The 17645-nt window shown below is 40.9% G+C and overlaps 1 protein-coding gene across 1 annotated transcript in view; it reads left to right on the top strand.

Moving 5' to 3' along the window:
• The window catches only part of LHFPL1 (LHFPL tetraspan subfamily member 1), a 37496-nt gene extending 20578 nt beyond the window's left edge, over nt 1-16918 (top strand). The window contains exon 3 of the mRNA XM_032837078.1: nt 16090-16918. Coding sequence (XP_032692969.1) covers nt 16090-16271 — 182 coding nt within the window. The 3' untranslated portion in view covers nt 16272-16918. The remainder of the gene's footprint in view (nt 1-16089) is intronic.
• The last annotated feature ends 727 nt before the right edge of the window (nt 16919-17645 follow it).

Raw genomic sequence — 17645 nt, 5'->3', positions numbered from 1 at the left:
CATACACAGTCTATCTCTATTTCTCTCTCCTTCTCAAGTAAACAAATAAAAATTTAAAAAAAATTTAAAAAACCCAGAAAGATGAACCTTAAGTATAAGGCAGCCATCCTAGAGGAGAGGAGGCTTTTAGTATCATTCACCCATGGGAGTGAGGGCCAGGGATTGACCCAGGGGATTGGGAAAAGCAACTCATTTGTTGGGCACCAAGAGCTAGAATGTCCTGGGGAGACTGTCTTTCTGGAAAACTCATGGCTCAGGTGTTGCTTAAGATTTTTCAGTTGTCCTCCTGGCTCACACAAAGAGGAGTTCCCATCCAGAGAAGCTGGGCTAGCTAAGCTGGAACAGGCAGGAGGGAAACAGTGAGTCAGGGAGCAACGTAATTCAACAGCATATCCCTGGTGCCTGGCACATGCTTGGCGCTCTCTAAATGTTGCACTGAGTGGAATGAACAAATCACAAGGTGGCTCTGTTGCCATCTTACTTTGTGACCATAGCCAAGTCATTTCAGATCCTTATATTTTTGTGGTTTTTATTGAAATATATTTGACCTATAACATTGTGTAATTTAAGGTATACAACATGTTAAAATGATACAGTTCTATATTGTAATGTGATTGCCATTATAATAATTATTAGCACCTTTATCATATTACATCATTATTTCTTTGTAGTGTTTGGAATAATTAAGTTCTAGTCTCTTAGCAAGTTTGACGATTATAATGCAATATTACTGTCTATATTCACTGTACTTTGCATTAGGCCCCTAGGGCTTATTGACTACCTGTTGCACGTTTGTACCTTAAAACAACATCTGTCCTATCTCCCCACCTGCCTCCATCTCCTGGTAACCATCATTTGCTCTCTGTTTTGGACCACTTTGGCTCTTTCAGATTTCTCATATACATTTCACTTCTTTAAGCCTAGCTCCCAGCGACTACAGTGAGGATGATTTTATCTACCTTAGGGATCGTTTTGGCCATGAAATGACAAAGTGCATGTGAATGTGATTTATGAGAACAATGCCCTACAGGTGTAAGGAGTAGAAGTTGAGAAAGCGTATCTACTGATTCCTCCTATCATTTTAATGACTAAACTTCAGTGCCAGTTTTCTCACTGACCATCTTCTATTAAAAATAGTCAAGAACTTCAAGTAATGAGACTCTATACATCCCATGGGATGCTAAGCTAGTTTCATTTTGATAGAAAAAAAAATGATGGTGCTTATAAACATTTCTGCCTTTCCTGAAAATAGCCTGCATGAGAAAGAGGGTGTTTACTCCTGGAATAGTCAATCCTTAAGGTGACTTCCAGCCTGGTGACTCCAGAAGATCTAGAAAAGACCTCAAAGGGCAGGTTCTCTGTTTTATTTGACCTTATTTCCCCCACTTAGCAACTTGCAGAGGATCTAGCAGGCTCTCTGTCTCTGTCTGACTGAAACAGTGAGCTGGTTGTCTGTCCATCAGACCACCACCGGATGGCGGTAAAGTCAGGTGAATTCATTCTGTTCCTCTGCTACTTTCTGTCCCGCCTCTGATCCTCAGGTCAAAGAATCTGATTCTTGCTTCATCTCCTTACTTCTGTTTCCTCCACTCAAATTTCCTTCTATAAACCTCAATAAAAGTCTTCTTTATCCCCCTCACTTTTAGTGAGGGTCTTTCCTTGGCTACTCTGGATGAAACAGTATCCTAAACCTTTGTTTAAAAACAGAAACCCGTTTTAAATAGGGGTGTTAGTACCATGGTGCCCATTTCACTGTAATCTTGTGAGGATGGAATGAAGTGACATACTTAAAACTTCGTACAGGGCCTGAACTGAATAAATGCCATAAGAACTGTCATTATTATTATTGCTGTTCTTATAGGTTAGACTGACCCATGTTATTTAATAAGTGAAATAGATTTCAAAGGCAAGAACCAGGAGGAAAACCAGGGACAGTTCTTGCACACCCTCAGGGCAGTTCTCTGGCAAAATTAGAATCACCTATTAGGGGTTAACCTATATGTACATCTGCTGTGTTGCATGACTTTTTTAAACCATCTTTACCGAGTCTCACCCAGGTGAGTTGGGAGAAATTGCCTACAAATGTATCTTTCAAGAGAAAGCCCATAGCATTGCATCAAGATGATTGTAGGTTCTTTTTTTTTAAATTAACATTGTTAAAATGTCTATGCTGCCCAGAGCAATCTATACTTTCAATGCTATCTCAATCAAAATACCAATGGCATTTTCAAAGTGCTGGAACAAACAATCCTAAAATTTGTATGGAACCAGAAAAGACCCTGAGTCACCAAGGAAATGTTGAAAAAGAAAAACAAAGCTGGGGCATCAGGTTGCCTGATTTCAAGGTATATTACAAAGCTATGATCACCAAGACAGCATGTTACTGGCACAGAAATAGACACATAGACCAAGGGAACAGAATAGAGAGCCCAAATATGGACCCCTCAACTCTATGGTCAAACAATCTTTGACAAAGTAGGAAAAAATATCCAGTGGAAGAAAGACAGTCTCTTTAATAAATGGTGCTGGAAAAATTGGGCAGTTATATACAGAAGAATGAAAGTAGACCATTCTCTTACACCATACACAAAGATAAACTCTAAATGAAAGACCTCAATGTGAGACAGGAATCCATCAAAATCCCAGAGGAGAACATAGACAGTAACTTTTTTGACATCAGCCACAGCAGTGTTGAATATAGTATCTTCTTTCAAAACATGTCTCCAAAGGCAAAGGAGAAGATATTTGCAAATGACACTACAGACAAAGGGCTGATATCCAAGGTCTATAAAGAACTCCTCAAACTCAACAAATGCAATACAGTTAATGATGTCAAAAAATGGGCAGAAGACATGAACAGACACTTCTCCAAAGAAGACATACAAATGGCTAACAGACACACGAAAAAATGTTCAACATCATTAGCCATCAGGGAAATTCAAATCAAAACCTCCTTGAGATACCACCTTACACCAGTTAGAGTGGCAAAAATTGACAAGGCAAGAAACAACAAATGTTGGAGAGGCTGTGGAGAAAGGGGAACCCTCTTACACTGTTGGTGAGAACACAAGTTGGTACAGCTACCTTGGAAAACAGTGTGGAGTTTCCTCAAAAAGTTAAAAATAGAGCTACCCTATGACCCAGCAATTGCATTACTGTGTATTTACCCCAAAGACACATATGTAGTGAAAAGAAGGGCCATATGCACGCCGAGGTTCATAACAGCAATGTCCACAATAGCCAAACTATGGAAAGAGCCGAGATGCCCTTCAACAGACAGATGAATAAGAAGATGTTGTCCACATATACGATGGAATATTACTCAGTGATCAGAAAACATGAATACCCAACACTGGCATCAACATGGGTGAAGCTGGAGGAGATTATGTTAAGTGAAACAAGCCAAACAGAGAAAGTCAATTATCATATTGTTTCACTTACTTGTGGAGCATAAAGAATAACATGGAGGTCATTAGGAAAAGGAAAGGAAAAGTGAATTGGGGAAAATTGGAAGGGGAGATGAACCACGAAAGATTGTGGACTCTGAGAAAAAAACCGAGGGTTTTGGAAGGGGGGGGGATGGGTGAGCCTGGTGGTGGGTATTAAGGAGGGCATGTATTGCATGGAGCACTGGGTGTGGTGCATAAACAATGAATCTTGGAACACTGAAAAAGTAAAATTAAATTAAAAAATAGATTTCAAAAAAATTATCCTGACTGATACAATTGAAATATTTAAAATTTACATTGATAATGCTAAGTGAAATAAATCAAGCAGAGAAAGACAATTATCATATGGTTTCACTTACTTGTGGAACATAAGGAATAGCATGGAGGACATTAGGAGAAGGAAGGGAAAATTGAAGGGAGGTGTGGAATCAAAGGGGGAGACAAACCATGAGAGACTATGGACTCTGGGAATCAAACTGAGGGTTTTAGAGGAGGGGGGTGGGGGGATGGGTGAGCCTGGTGATGGGTATTAAGGAGGGCACATATTGCATGGATCACTGGGTGTTATATGCAAACAATGAATCATGGAACACTACATCAAAAACTAATGATGTACTGTAGGGTGACTAACATAACATAATAAAAATTATTTAAAAAAACTATAAAAAATAAAGATTTATTTATTTATTTATTTGAGAGAGAGAGCATAGAAGGCAGGGGCAGAGGGAAGAGAATCCTAAGCAGATTCCACACTGAGTGCAGAGTCCTATGTGGGCTGGATCTCAGGACCACAACCTGAGCTGAAACCAACAGCTGGTCACTTAACCAACTGAGCCACCCAGGGCCCCTCTCCTTGCAGGTTCTTAATTCAAGTTTGACTTCTCGTCTAAAGGCTGGATGACTTTGAGCTAATGATATGGTCTCATTCAGGTGATACCCCACCGGACTGTGCATTGCAATCATCTGGTCCCTCTCCCCAGAGATCACAGTTCTATAGAACTCTAGCAGGGACTAGAAATCTTTATGCTAAAGCTGTCTCCAGACATTTTTTTTTTTAATTTCTTTTCAATGTAACAGAATTCATTGTTTATGCACCACACCTAGTGCTCCATGCAATACGTGCCCTCTATAATATCCACCACCTGGCTCCCCCGACCTCCCACCCCCGCCGCCCCTTCAAAACCCTCAGGTTGTTTTTCATAGCCTATAGTCTCTCATGGTTCATTCGTGGAAACTAGTGGATTAGCTGAAAAGTGTTTAGCTGAGAGGAGAATGGGCCCAGAGTACTGATCATTTTAGGTGCTGTGCTGAGTGCTTTATATGTGTCATATCGTTTGACCTTCACCACTGCTCTGTGGTGTCACTTCCATTGTACCCATGGGAGAGTTGAAACTCAGAAATGTTAAATGACTTGCCCACAGGTTCAGTTTGTAAATGACAGGTCATGGTTGCAAATAGCATTCTCTGTCATTCTCACCTAGGACCTTGTTTGTGCACCACATGATTTCTTGAGCACATATGGGCCTGAGCTGGATTCTACTCTCTGGCTAAGTGGCAAACTTGATCAAATACTTATCTGTCTGCTCCATGGCTTTCTCTCTAATGACATTCCTGCCTCTACCTGGGACTTGATGAATGAATAAAACAAATACAAGAGGATTAAATGAAATAATGAATAGGAAAAGTGCCTTGTGAATTGTAAAGTGTTATGCACATGTTGGGTGGTATTATTTGTGGCATTGGTTGTTACCCAGAGATACTGGGCCCAAGGAGAGCCATCAAGGTCTATATCTATTGGCCAATGGAGCATGGATAGAAATAGCTGATGTTCAAACCTAACCTTGCAGGTATGGGGCTAAGTCAATGGCTGGAATGAGGGAGCACTTGCTTCTGAGTCCTGAGCTTTGTCAGCTTTCCTGTTCTGGCATTCTAGCATTCATAAGTGAGGATTCTGTCAAAAGTACATAACAGTAGAGCAGTGATGTGGCTTGCTGCAGGTGGTGAGGATATGTGCACCATTGCTCCTTCCTCTTTCTGGACTCTGTCTTTGGGGTAGAGGCTGCAGTGCTACTGTTCAGTTTTGCTGGAGGGCATCACTCTAGAAGATCAAGTCTTGATCCTGGCAGGCACACCCCTAGAGGATGAGGCTATCCTGGGTCAGTGTAGAGTGGAGGCTCTGATCGTCCCAGAAGTAGCCAGCCTCATGCTTGGAGGTAAAGTCCATGGTTCCTGCACACTTTTGGCAAGAAGAAGGGCCTCAATGCCAACTCTTAAATCCATTGTAATCCTGGCTTTCCCCAATAAAGCCACTTAGTCCCATCAGAAAAAAAAAAGTATATAACAGTCAATCAGTAAGCATATGATGGGCACTTACTGTATATGAGATACCGAATGAGACCCTACATAATTTTAAAAGAATTCAAAAACATAGTCTTCAAGAAGCTTTGAGGAGACATTTTATATATGTCTATTTAGCAAATACAACCATAATTATATCAATCCCAAATCATAATGATATCAGTCATCCAGGAGGAATAAATGCTGCAATACTGCTAAGGCACATGGGAACTCTAGAACCTACCTTCTTTCTCTTAGCCTCAATTTTCATCTGTATTATAGAAAACAACCCGTGACTCTCTCTATATTCTTGAAGATACTGCATGCCATTCTCTTGGTATGCCTTTCATTCTGTGGCTAAAGTGATATTCCAAAAATGCAAATCTGATGTCATTCCCATTCTTTAACAATAGTTCCCCATTGCCTGCAGGAAAAAAATTCCTTAAGCATAGCCTGCAGGGACCTTGGCCATCACTTCCATCAGCACTCAAGTTCCTCCTCCTGTCCAGCCACACTGAAATACCATGTTCTTTCAAACCTTTACAACCTTGCATGTGTTCTTCCCATAGTTAGGAATACCCTTCTCCCCTTCCTCAGCTAGTTAACTCCCTACTTTTTCTTGAAAACTCCCTGCCCTCTTTCAATTGCACTTGATGCCCCACATCTATATCGTCGTATTGCTCTATGTCATAGCACCTGTCACACTAATAGTCTGTTTACTTGTTCCATTTCAGTCTCTGGCTCCCTTTCACCCAGTCTAGCTTGTTGATCTTACCTATGCAAGAACAACATATTTAAAGAGCTTACCACAGTGCCTTTATTAGCTGAAAAAGTTCAAGTGGATGCAATCAGAAATCTATCAAGCAGATGCTAGAGGAGAGGGGCCAATTTCTTAGAGGCCAAGTATCTTACAGAGCTCATGCTGAGTCAAGCAGGTTCAGTACTTGGTTTTTGACTAGTCCTTTGGGGAGAGTACCTGTCTTAGTCTATTTGGACAGCTGTGAAAGATGCTCAAGACAGGATGGCTTACAAACAACAGAACTATATTTCTCACAGTTCTGGAGGCTAAGAAGTCCAAGATCAGGGTGGCAGCAGATTTAGTGTCTGGTGAATTTTTTCTTCCTGATTCATATTTGTCAGTCTTCTCACTATGTCCTCACATGGCACAAGGGGGTAAGGGAGCTCATTGGGGTCCCTTTTATAAGGGCACTACTCCCATTTATTAAGGTTTCACCCTCGTGACCCAATCGCCTCCTAAAGTCTCCACCTCCAAATACCAATATATTGCATGTTAGAAGTTAACATGAGTTTTGGGGGACATGAACATTCAGTCTACAGCAATTCCCAAAGCTCTTCTGAAATGTTTCTTCAAGTCTAGTCTGATGGGCTATATAAAGAACAACACAGAGTGACATGAAGGTTTATTCAGGGGTAGGTGGGGGCCAGTCTTGAGAAAGACACAGAAGCACAATCTAAGTTGACCTGAGACTTAATTACTCCCCTTTATTCCCCAATGAAGAAAAAGATGATCAGAATAGTTAAACTCAGTATCCTGCAGGAAATAACATAAATAGGAAAGACTGGTTGGCAACGGACAAGTATGGGTCAGAAGCAAATGCTTACTTGTATCAGGAAAGATTTCAATGGAAGGACTCAACTTTTTTGGCGGAAGTGTATGAGAAAAAAAAATTCAACCCTATCAGGGCATCTCTGTCACCATGAGGATTTGATTCTTTGCTGAGTGCTACCTTGACTTTCTAGGAAGTGGCTAGAAATAGTGGCTACTAACAAAAAACACGTTTACCTGAATTACTGACATTTCCAAAGGATTTTTTGTTTTGCCTTTTTCTCTGGCAAGGGAGCCTAACAGGCTTATGGAATCTTTAATAGGTTTTGGGCCTCCAATCTGGGCTGCTGTTGAAATTCATGCCCAGCCTGGAGAGTGAGAAGAAAGCTGTCCTCATGGCTTTGGCTATCTTTTTGCTGGGGGCTATAGTGGGGTAGGGGATGGATAGGCTATTTTGCAATTGCCCTTGAATTCACTGGCTTTGCTTTATTTTTTACAATTATTCATCTGTGCTGGACCTAGCAGAGAAAGTTCTCTCCTCATTTAGCTTGGCTGCATTGAAAATATTTTTATGCTGCTACCTATGGAGACCCTATAGTTAGCAGTATCTCTCTGAACAGATGGGACCACCAACTTCTTCCAAACCCTTGCTGCCTCCTTAACACAAAATGCAGGTCCCCATTGCAAAAATATGTTGAATAAGCAAATAGAAACCCTATCCTTCCCCCCACCATACACACCAAATAGCAATTTGGGAGGTGGGTTGCAGTCCTGGTTTCATAAGCTCAGATGGTGCTACAGTGATGGGAAGGGCAGCTGATTTTCCTGAGCTGGGTCTACTCTGGAAAAACCCCACCTTTATTAGGAAGAGGTCTGTTGAAGACCTCAGCCTCTCCACTCAGTCCTTATGTAACAGGTTCTCTGGTGTTCTAATCTTATACTAATGTTTTCTAAACTAACTCCACCTGCCTTTCTTTTCTTCTTCTTCTACCTACCCCCATTGACTCTCTTTTAGACACTTTCTTTTCTTTGATCTCTCTCTAGATCTTCCCCTTTCCTTCCGTAGAATTCTAAAGGAACTTAGGTATCTCTCTGTAGCTGAGGTGATTGCTCTGCAGGGCCAGTGCAGGCAGCCTGGTCTGATATGATGAAGGCTGGGAAGGTCCCCCTGGTGGCTCCTAGACAGACATCTCTGCATATCTATTCTGTCTACTCTAGAAGGTGAGTTTGCGGGCAATATGCTGGTTCACATTGCAGGTCCTCCTCCATCCTTGGGGTCAGTTTCCCCTTTATTATGCCTATAAGGCTAGAGCAGTATCTCTCAAGTTCCCTGGATATTGGAGTATATTAGATGATAAATATATCATTTTATTAGATGATAAAACTGATGACAATATTGTTCCTTTGCATTGTAACTTCTATACATTTACACAAATATATATTGACATGTATCCACCATTATACTATCATGCAGAGTATTTTCACTGCTCTACCAACCTCCATGCCCTGCCTATTCATCCCTCCCAAACCTACCAACTCATGGCAACCATTGATTCTTTTATCCTCTCCATAGTTTTTTCCTTTTTCAGATGTCATATAGTCAGAATCCTATAATATGCAGCCTTTTCAGATTGGCTTTTCACTTAGTAATATATATTTAAGTTTTCTCCATGTTTTTCATGGCTTGATAGCTCACTTCTTTTTAGTGTTTAATAATATTCCATTGTCTGGTTGTACCATGGTTAATTTATCCATACACCTATTGAAGGATATCTTGGTTGATTCCAAGTTTTGGCAATTATGAATAAAGTTGTTATAAACATCACTGTGTAGGTTTTTGTGTGGACCTAAGTTTTCAACTCCTTTGAGTAAATACTAAAGAGCATGATTGCTGGATCATATGGTATATGTATCTTTAGTCTTATAAGAAATTGTCAAACTGTCTTCCAAAGTGGGTTTACTCTCTTTATGCCTTTTCCCTCTTTCTCTAAGCAGGAATCCTTTCTTTGGATTAGTTCTCTAGCATTGTTGGCTTCTAAGCTGGCATTCTGCAAAGAAGCGTCTCTGTTAGACTCTTCCCTACTATGATTCCCAATCCTGATGCCCACACCAGTACTAGACCCCACCAAAAACATCAGCCTGTGGCTTACGCCTTCCAGTAGTTCGTCATGACCCATTTACAGTTGGCCAGACACCATATCCCTAAGGACATAGGACTGGTGCTCTATAGAGGGGGGTCAGTTTAAGTATCAGCCAGTGACAATTTGTTCTCTAAACAGCAGACATGTAATAATATAACTTAATGCTGAATCAAAGAAAATAGAGTCAAGCTCCAAACCATTTTGATTTGCAACTTGGAATAAAAGCAACATGTCTTGATTTAAATGTCAGGCCCACTGCTGAGTGATGATTTAATAACTTTTATGAGGGATCTTGTCACAGCAAATTCAGCACTGGAATAGAATGACTCAGATAGAGTGTTAGAAATTATACAGAAGAGCACAAAAAGGAACAGGCTTCTCTTAGGGCTCCTCTAGAAATTTTTGCATAAAACTAATTTGTAGTTAGGACCTCTTTTCTCCTCTTATCCTACTGCCCAGTCTTTCTCTTCACAGATACCTATGCATGTATGTAGAGACAATCCCCAGCTGTGATGTTAGCTCACTGAATTATTTTCTGAGGACATGAGAACAATTCTAGCATGGAGGCTCAGAATTGGTTCAGTCAGTCTGAAAGGTGAGGCAGAATTGAGCCTGGTTATTTCTGAAAGGGACCTCAAGAACACATCTGGTCTTTATTGCTTTGTCTTTAGACAGATACTGAACTACTTTCTCCCATTTTAAAGGTGAGATAGCTTAAGTCCTGTGGGGTTAAGAGATTTCTTCAAAGACTCCTATCTCCTGATTCTCAGGGAAATCAGTACTTTCTCCTGAATACCTTGTGAGATCTCTCTCCTTGACTTTCCCCAGCTTCCCTGGGCTAGCATACTAGTATGCTCAAAACTGACCCTGTCTCAGTTCCAGTCAGCTTCCCAAGTCAATAGGAAACCATGCACAGCTGTTCTTTAAGAAAAAGATTCTTTTCTGTTGGCCTAATTGTTCAGTTATCAAGATTCATTTTGGAGGTAATTTAAAGTGTAAATATCTGGTGTTTGCCTAGATGAAGTTTTCCTAACCTCAAAAATACTGACATTTTTGGCCAGATATATATATTTTTTTTGTTCTCTAGTGTTATGTATTGTTGGATTATGTATTGTTGGATGTGTACCAGCATCCTTGTCTTCTGGTTAACTGGTCTCTTCCTACAGTATACAACTGTTTCCAATCCCTTTCATACAAAGATTTTAAGTTAATCTTCCCAAACTATACCTCTAGCTCAGTCTTTCCTAATAGGAAGCAAGCCACTCCACTCCTACCCCCATGGATACTTGACAATATCTGTCGATATTTTCAGTTTCCATAACTCAGGAGGGAGGGATAAAGTGCAGACATCTAGTAGGTAGAGGCCAGTGTGTTACAATGCACAAGACAAACCTCCCCCTCCACCTCATCCCACTCCCATACAACAAAGATTTTTCTGGCCCAAAATATCTTTAGTGCCAAGGCTGAGGAACCTTGTTATATCATTTCATCCTCTGGTCAGAAAATTTCCATTGTTCCCCATTGTTTGTGGGAAAGATACCAGATTTCATGAGTCCTCCTGGTCTATATTCAGCTTATTATTTGCCAACTACAGCTCCTTTTCTGAAGCAACTCTGAATGGGGTACTGTTTCTGAGACATGTTGTCAACTTTCTCACTTACATAACTTTGGTCACACCAACCACTCCAACTGCCTAGAATGCCCACTTCCCACTGCTAAAGTCAAGTTGAAATGATATCTTCTCTATAAAACACTACCTAAGCCTAAATTCTCTCAGATACAAAAATTCTTTTCCTAGATGTTCCTGTAGTATTTCCATGCTCTTAAGGCATTTATCATGTTCATAGTAGAATGGAAATTTTGAGGTGGAAGAGGCTTTTAAATAATCTGTCCAGCAATGGGGCACCTGGGTGGCTCAGTCAGTTAGACATCTGCCTTTGGCTCAGGTCACGATCTCAGGGCCCTGGGATCGAGCCCCACATTGGGCTCCCTGCTCAGTGTGGAGTCTGCTTCTCCCTCTCCCTCTGCATTCTCTCTCTCTTCTCATTCTCTCTCAAGTAAATAAATAAATCTTTTAAAAAAATCTGTCCAGAAAAATTCCCTTCACTTAAAGAAAAGGAAACTGAGAATCAGAGAGCTGAAGTGATCAGTTGAAGGCATACTTTCCCATAAGTCTTGGACCATAGTAACTTGTATCCTTGGCTCCACTCTACTGGCATGGTTGAAATAGATGACCATGGACTTTCAGTCTTGGCACTCACATCTGAATTCTGACACTCGTAAGTCAACAGTGACTTTTCTTTCTGAGATTCTGTTTTCTCAGCTGTTAATGAAAATTAACTGTTGTGAGAATCGAATGAGATGGTGTATTCAAAATGTCTGGCACATGGTAGGTACTTAATAAAATATTTGTTAGATGAGTAGAATAATCAACAGTGCTTTAGGAAGTAGGTCTTAGGGATTGGTGATGGTCCATGGGACTTCACTAAAAGGTGACTGGAGGTAAAGTGTGGTATCTCATTATCACTGCTCCCTATTTTGTACCCTTCCATGGGAAACACAAATTCCTTTGTAGGCCATCAGACTAGTGTCCACGCTTTCTTTGGAGTATGTGAATACTGACAGTTCCTCTCAACTTGAAGACATAGTTCTGGAAAATTTTGCTTTGTTCTACCCTTTTGCAATGCTACTGATATAACCTCTCTATTCCCTCAAGCAAATAACAGGTAGGGTTGTGGGGAAGGGCTGGATAGAAGATATGTTTCCTCCATTTCTCCTTGGCTGCCTCTGTGGCAGCAGCCTGGAGCTTAGGTGCTATTCAGTGGCCTAATAGGAGTCTCTGTGAGAAGAAACTGATTGCATTTGGTGTGGCCATGGGAACATTTTGGTGCTGACTCCTAACTCTGTGATACCTAGTTCTGACATGACTTCAATAAGGTTTATTGAAGCCCTTCTAGCCAGCTCTTCACTCTGGAGCTACCCACTCTGTCAGCTTTCTTCCTGCCTGGGGCTTTGGGAAAATGGCATGCTATACATTTATTCCTTTCATTTACAGAAACAAGTCTTTCCCTGGTCGTAGGTTGCATGTATCTAATAAAAATATCCCTTCTACTCTAATAGGGGGATGACTTGACAAGTAACTGAAGAAACAGAGTGAGACTTCTGATGCCTTATCTAGATTAGACTGGGAGCATGCCAGAGAGGAGGAAATTGCCTGACAGTGGGTCCACTCCAGGGCTGGCTCCTTCTACTCTACCATGTGAGCACAGGAGATTTTGGTTAGGAGGGCTACGGGAAAAGCTCAGGTGAATCTATTACTAACTAACTTAGGAACCCCCTCTTTAGGGCTTATAGGTCAAGAGTCCTCTAAGAGGAAAAAATGGCTTTTGGGAGGGTGAGGAAACCAGTAGAGAGGACAGAGTACCATTCTGAGAGTAAAGAGATTTGGTATGGATCACTGCCTCTACCTCTCTGCTTCTGAGAGAGTTCCTAGGGCTATGAACTAAGCCTCACATTCATATCTGTGAGCTGGGTACAATACAACCTTCAAGCTTCTTCCTGAGGATGGTAGAAGTTGAAGGTTTGCCCATATGTAGAGTTTTCACCCTGTGAAACCAAAAGCATTATATAAAATCCCCTTTTTTTAGTGAATAAGTATGTGTGTATGTCTAAAAGGAGGTGTGACAAGGTAGACAGAGGATACAAATTTATTGGCTGATTACCTCAGTATGGTATTCTTCAGTTTACCTTTTCCAGAGGCCCACCATTATCGTTCATGTTGAGGCCACTTTGTGGGTAGTTGAATTATTTTCTCTAAGAAGGGTTCACTTACAAATTCACTCTATCTAAGGATTGCATTGTTTCCATATCTACTATAGTTTGGCTCTCAGTATAATTTTGGGTGGGACCATGGGATTTCAAGAGTTATATGACTGCCTCCATCTATTGGTAAAATACTGTCTCTTCTGAAGAACTAAACTTTGACATTGTCATGGCAGGGGATAAGGGATTCAAGTATAGAAGGAAGTATACACAGTACTAACAAGAACCTTTGATGAAGGAATCTGACTTAGGAGTCAGGAATTAATGATTGGGCTGAGCTTTGAAGAATGACTGAACATTGACTAGGCAAAGAGAGTGGTGGGAAGTATTTGTGTACATGTACATATGCAGTAAGCAATTTAGGCAAGAGAGTAGGCATAGGTCTTATGATGGGAAGAACTGTAGCACATTCCAGAAACAAATAGAATAATACTACAGCTGGTTTCATAACTTTAATAAAAAATTTAAGCCATAGATTTGTATGTTGAGGATTAAAAATGCAAGTTTACCCATATTTGGAGTATTGTTAGGCTAAAACATGCACAGTAAGCACCCACTGCTGATAGAGCTTAGGAGATACTATCAAGAAAAAAACAAATACATCTGCACTGTTGAGCCAACAGTCTGGAAGTGGGTAAAGGGCAGATGAAAAATATGTCACATGCAAAGTTTCCTCCCAACATTTTATCCAACAGGTACACCCATGTAAGGGATATAGATAAACTCCTAGAGGGCTACTTGGTTGAGGTGACTTGAGCCCACTGGGATTAATCTGGAAAAGTTTCCTGGAAGTCCTGGATAGTGTTCTGAAGAAGATATGAATTGGTGAATAAGAGGGAAGAAGCTGTTTCTGGCAGGAGAGACAGTATGGATAAAACTTTGGTGGTGGTAGGAACACTATTTCTGAGGTGAGAAATTTGGGATAAATTAGGCTGGCCTGAATGGAAGAGCAAAGAGCCTACCTTGAAGCCATGCTATATTCTTTATATGACATGCCAAATAGTCAATTAAAAGAAGGAAAATTAAAGTTCACTGAACACCATGTAAACAAAAGCAATTGATTATTAAAAAGTATAACCAAGATGCCCTTCAACGGACGAATGGATAAAGAAGATGTGGTCCATATACACTATGGAATATTATGCCTCCATCAGAAAGGATGAATACCCAACTTTTGTAGCAATATGGATGGGACTGGAAGAGATTATGCTGAGTGAAATAAGTCAAGCAGAGAGAGTCAATTATCATATGGTTTCACTTATTTGTGGAGCATAACAAATAGCATGGAGGACATGGGGAGTTAGGAGAAGGGAGTTGGGGGAAATTGGAAGGGGAGGTGAACAATGAGAGACTATGGACTCTGAAAAACAATCTGAAGGGTTTGAAGAGGTGGGGGGGTGGGAGGTTGGGGGAACCAGGTGGTGGGTATTAGAGAGGGCACGGATTGCATGGAGCACTGGGAGTGGTACAAAAACAATGAATACTGTTATGCTGAAAATAAATTTAAAAAATGATTAAAAAAAAAAAAGTAAGTTATCGGGGCACCTGGGTGGCTCAGTGGGTTAAGCCTCTGCCTTCGGCTTAGGTCATGATCTCAGGCTCCTGGGATTGAGCCCCACATTGGGCTCTCTGCTCAGCAGGGAGCCTGCTTCCCCGCTCTCTCTCTGCCTATCTCTCTGCATACTTGTGATCCCTCTCTCTTTGTCAAATAAATAAATAAAATCTTAAAAAAAAAGGAAGTTATCAAGATCAGTCTTGACATATCCAACTAACTGACAATGGTCAGGACTAGCCTTCTGTAGGACTGTGAGGTAGGTGAAGGTCACTGTCTACCTCTTTTCTCAGGGCCCTTCTACAATTTTCTATCACTGCATCTTCTACAGTTTCTGACGTCTTGTTTGCTTAGGCACTTTATTTTAACAATTAGTTGTTACTCTATTCCCTTATAAATTAATAGCTCTCCTTTCTTTGGGCATTGGCATTTTCTGAGGGAAAATTCTCTGAGAAAACATAAATACTTCAAAGGACAGAATCTACCTCTGATAGAAAGGCAGGTGGTGGAGTGGATGTTTTTGAGCAGGTGACCTTCCCTATTACCCTTTAAATTGAAACTACTGCTTTACAAGCTTGACCTTGATTCTAATATATTTCTTCCTTGGATACTGAAAGGGTAGGTTAAGATAGAGGCATGTAACAAGGGGCAATGGATTTTTATTTATTTTTGTGCGTGTCAAATCTCCTGATGGTGCAGAATACAATTCTTTGGAAATAGTCTGTGCATGGCAGTACATCGATGTTGTGAAAAAGGTAAAGCTTTAGAGTCAAGATTAGCCAGAGTTTATATTCTGACTCTATTGCTGTCTAGCTCTCTGATTTTTCACAATTAACTTAATCTGTGCCTCAGTTACCTCATCTTATATAAAACAGGGATAATAAGAGTGCATATCTCATATAGTTACTGTAATGGTCAATGAGATGTATGTCTAAGGAGTTTAGCATAATTCTTGACACTTGATCAAATTGTTCTTGTCTTCAGTTTCATTATGGCACCATCACCGCTACCACCCACACCACCCCCAGATTCCTACTGTAACAGAATAAAATTCTATAACTTCTTGGTAAAGAAAATACCAACCATCAGCAAAAGAGGAAAGGGGGAAACAGGAGGCCCAGTTGTATTCACTGTTTCATATTCTCACATTAACTCTAATACCTCAAGGAGAATGTATGAGAAGACAGCCCAACTCTCATGTCTCTGTCCCTATTTCTACAGGTACCTGTCGGCTTGGCTGGGCCTATTACTGTGCTGGAGGTGGAGCAGCTGCAGCCATGTTGATCTGCACCTGGCTTTCTTGCTTTGCTGGAAGAAACTCCAAGCCTGTCATGTTGGCAGAAAGCATCATGAGGAACACCAATTCTTATGCCATGGAGCTTGACCATTGCCTCAAATCTTGAGATTTGGCAGAAGATTGGAGAGGGTGGGAAAGAGAAAGGAAGATGGCCTTGAGAAGAGGCACTAAGACTGGGTCACTTGCTAACCACCTGCTAGTAGTGTAGCCTCATGTTTGCATGCTTTTTAAATCATCAGTCACTCATTTTCGTTTTCCCTTAAGCCAGTGGGTCAGTGCTTATTTACAAAATTCATCAAGGACAATGATTCTCTCAAATGTTTACCTAACTGGTGAGTACCCACTAGCCCTCAAGTCCCAAAGTGTTCCTTTGTGCAAAATAAGGAGAAGACCTCACCTGGAAGGTAACTTCATGATCAAGCAGATCTTCAGAGTTCTACAGATCCTGTCTATCACTTAAAGGTTGTGTAATAACACATGTGCAGGGAAGGACCAGGAGATGAACAGGGCTGGTTCCTACCACTCCATGCATATGGCCCTCCCCCTGGTCTTTACTGCCATATCCAAACATCTATGGAGTGCCACTGCTCAAATTTTTGTGACTTTCTCTGGACTGTACCTTGACTCTTCCTACTCTCTCCTGCTTCTCTTCCTTTCCAGTTGTGGGAAAGCTTGTGGGGAGAAGTACTCCCATTGGGGAAAATACTAATCAAGGATGACTGCATATAGTCTAAGACCCCTTCCTTATTATGCTTTAGAATATTTATAAGAGTTCATTTTGTGTTCTGGCTGGGTGACTGGCATCAACCTAGTGCAAGTATTGCCTAGTCCCTTATAGATACAGACATGATGTTCATCCAATGTTCTGAGCAGAGACTAGCATTTGTTGTACATTCAATAAACATGAATTCACAATGATGATGACAAGGATGTTTCTGCTGGCTCCTTATTAAAATTTCTATTAGAGTTCATTTTTATTGACTAAGAAATTCACAGTGGCCTTTTGTTCCAACAGTCATTCCTAGCATAATATAAGTTTCTCTGCCTGTTTCAAAGACTGGTCATCAAATTCTTTCTCCTCCATCTGGGGTGAATTAGACATGAAAGAACACAGCTTTGGTGTTACCTAGGGTGGATGTATTTTTAGGGCTGGCCTCCATCCCATCTGTGCTCAAGTCTGATGGATGGTATAGATGAACCTGGTGTCTCCCAGGAACAAAATTTGTCTCCCTCACTCCAATTAATTCAGGCCAGCTCTATTGTTCCATAACTACAGCTTTAGGGATTAGGGAGAGCTGGGGCTCAAAAGGCCAACTCATCTCTTTCTATCCTTAATCACTCCAGAGTGGTTTGGGTACAGACCCACCTGGAAGGGAAGAAATGGCAAAAACTGTCCTCATTAGTTACATGCCATTTCAAGAAGGGTCAGGGTCCTGATATTGACCTTACATAGGTAAGTGACTTCAAGCATATATTTCAT

This window comes from Lontra canadensis, unplaced genomic scaffold (assembly GCF_010015895.1).
Source record: "Lontra canadensis isolate GAN:19392208 unplaced genomic scaffold, GSC_riverotter_1.0 scaffold96, whole genome shotgun sequence".
Classification (NCBI taxonomy): Eukaryota; Metazoa; Chordata; class Mammalia; order Carnivora; family Mustelidae; genus Lontra; species Lontra canadensis.
Note: the sequence above shows the minus strand (reverse complement) of the source record. Positions and strands in the feature narration are given on the sequence as shown.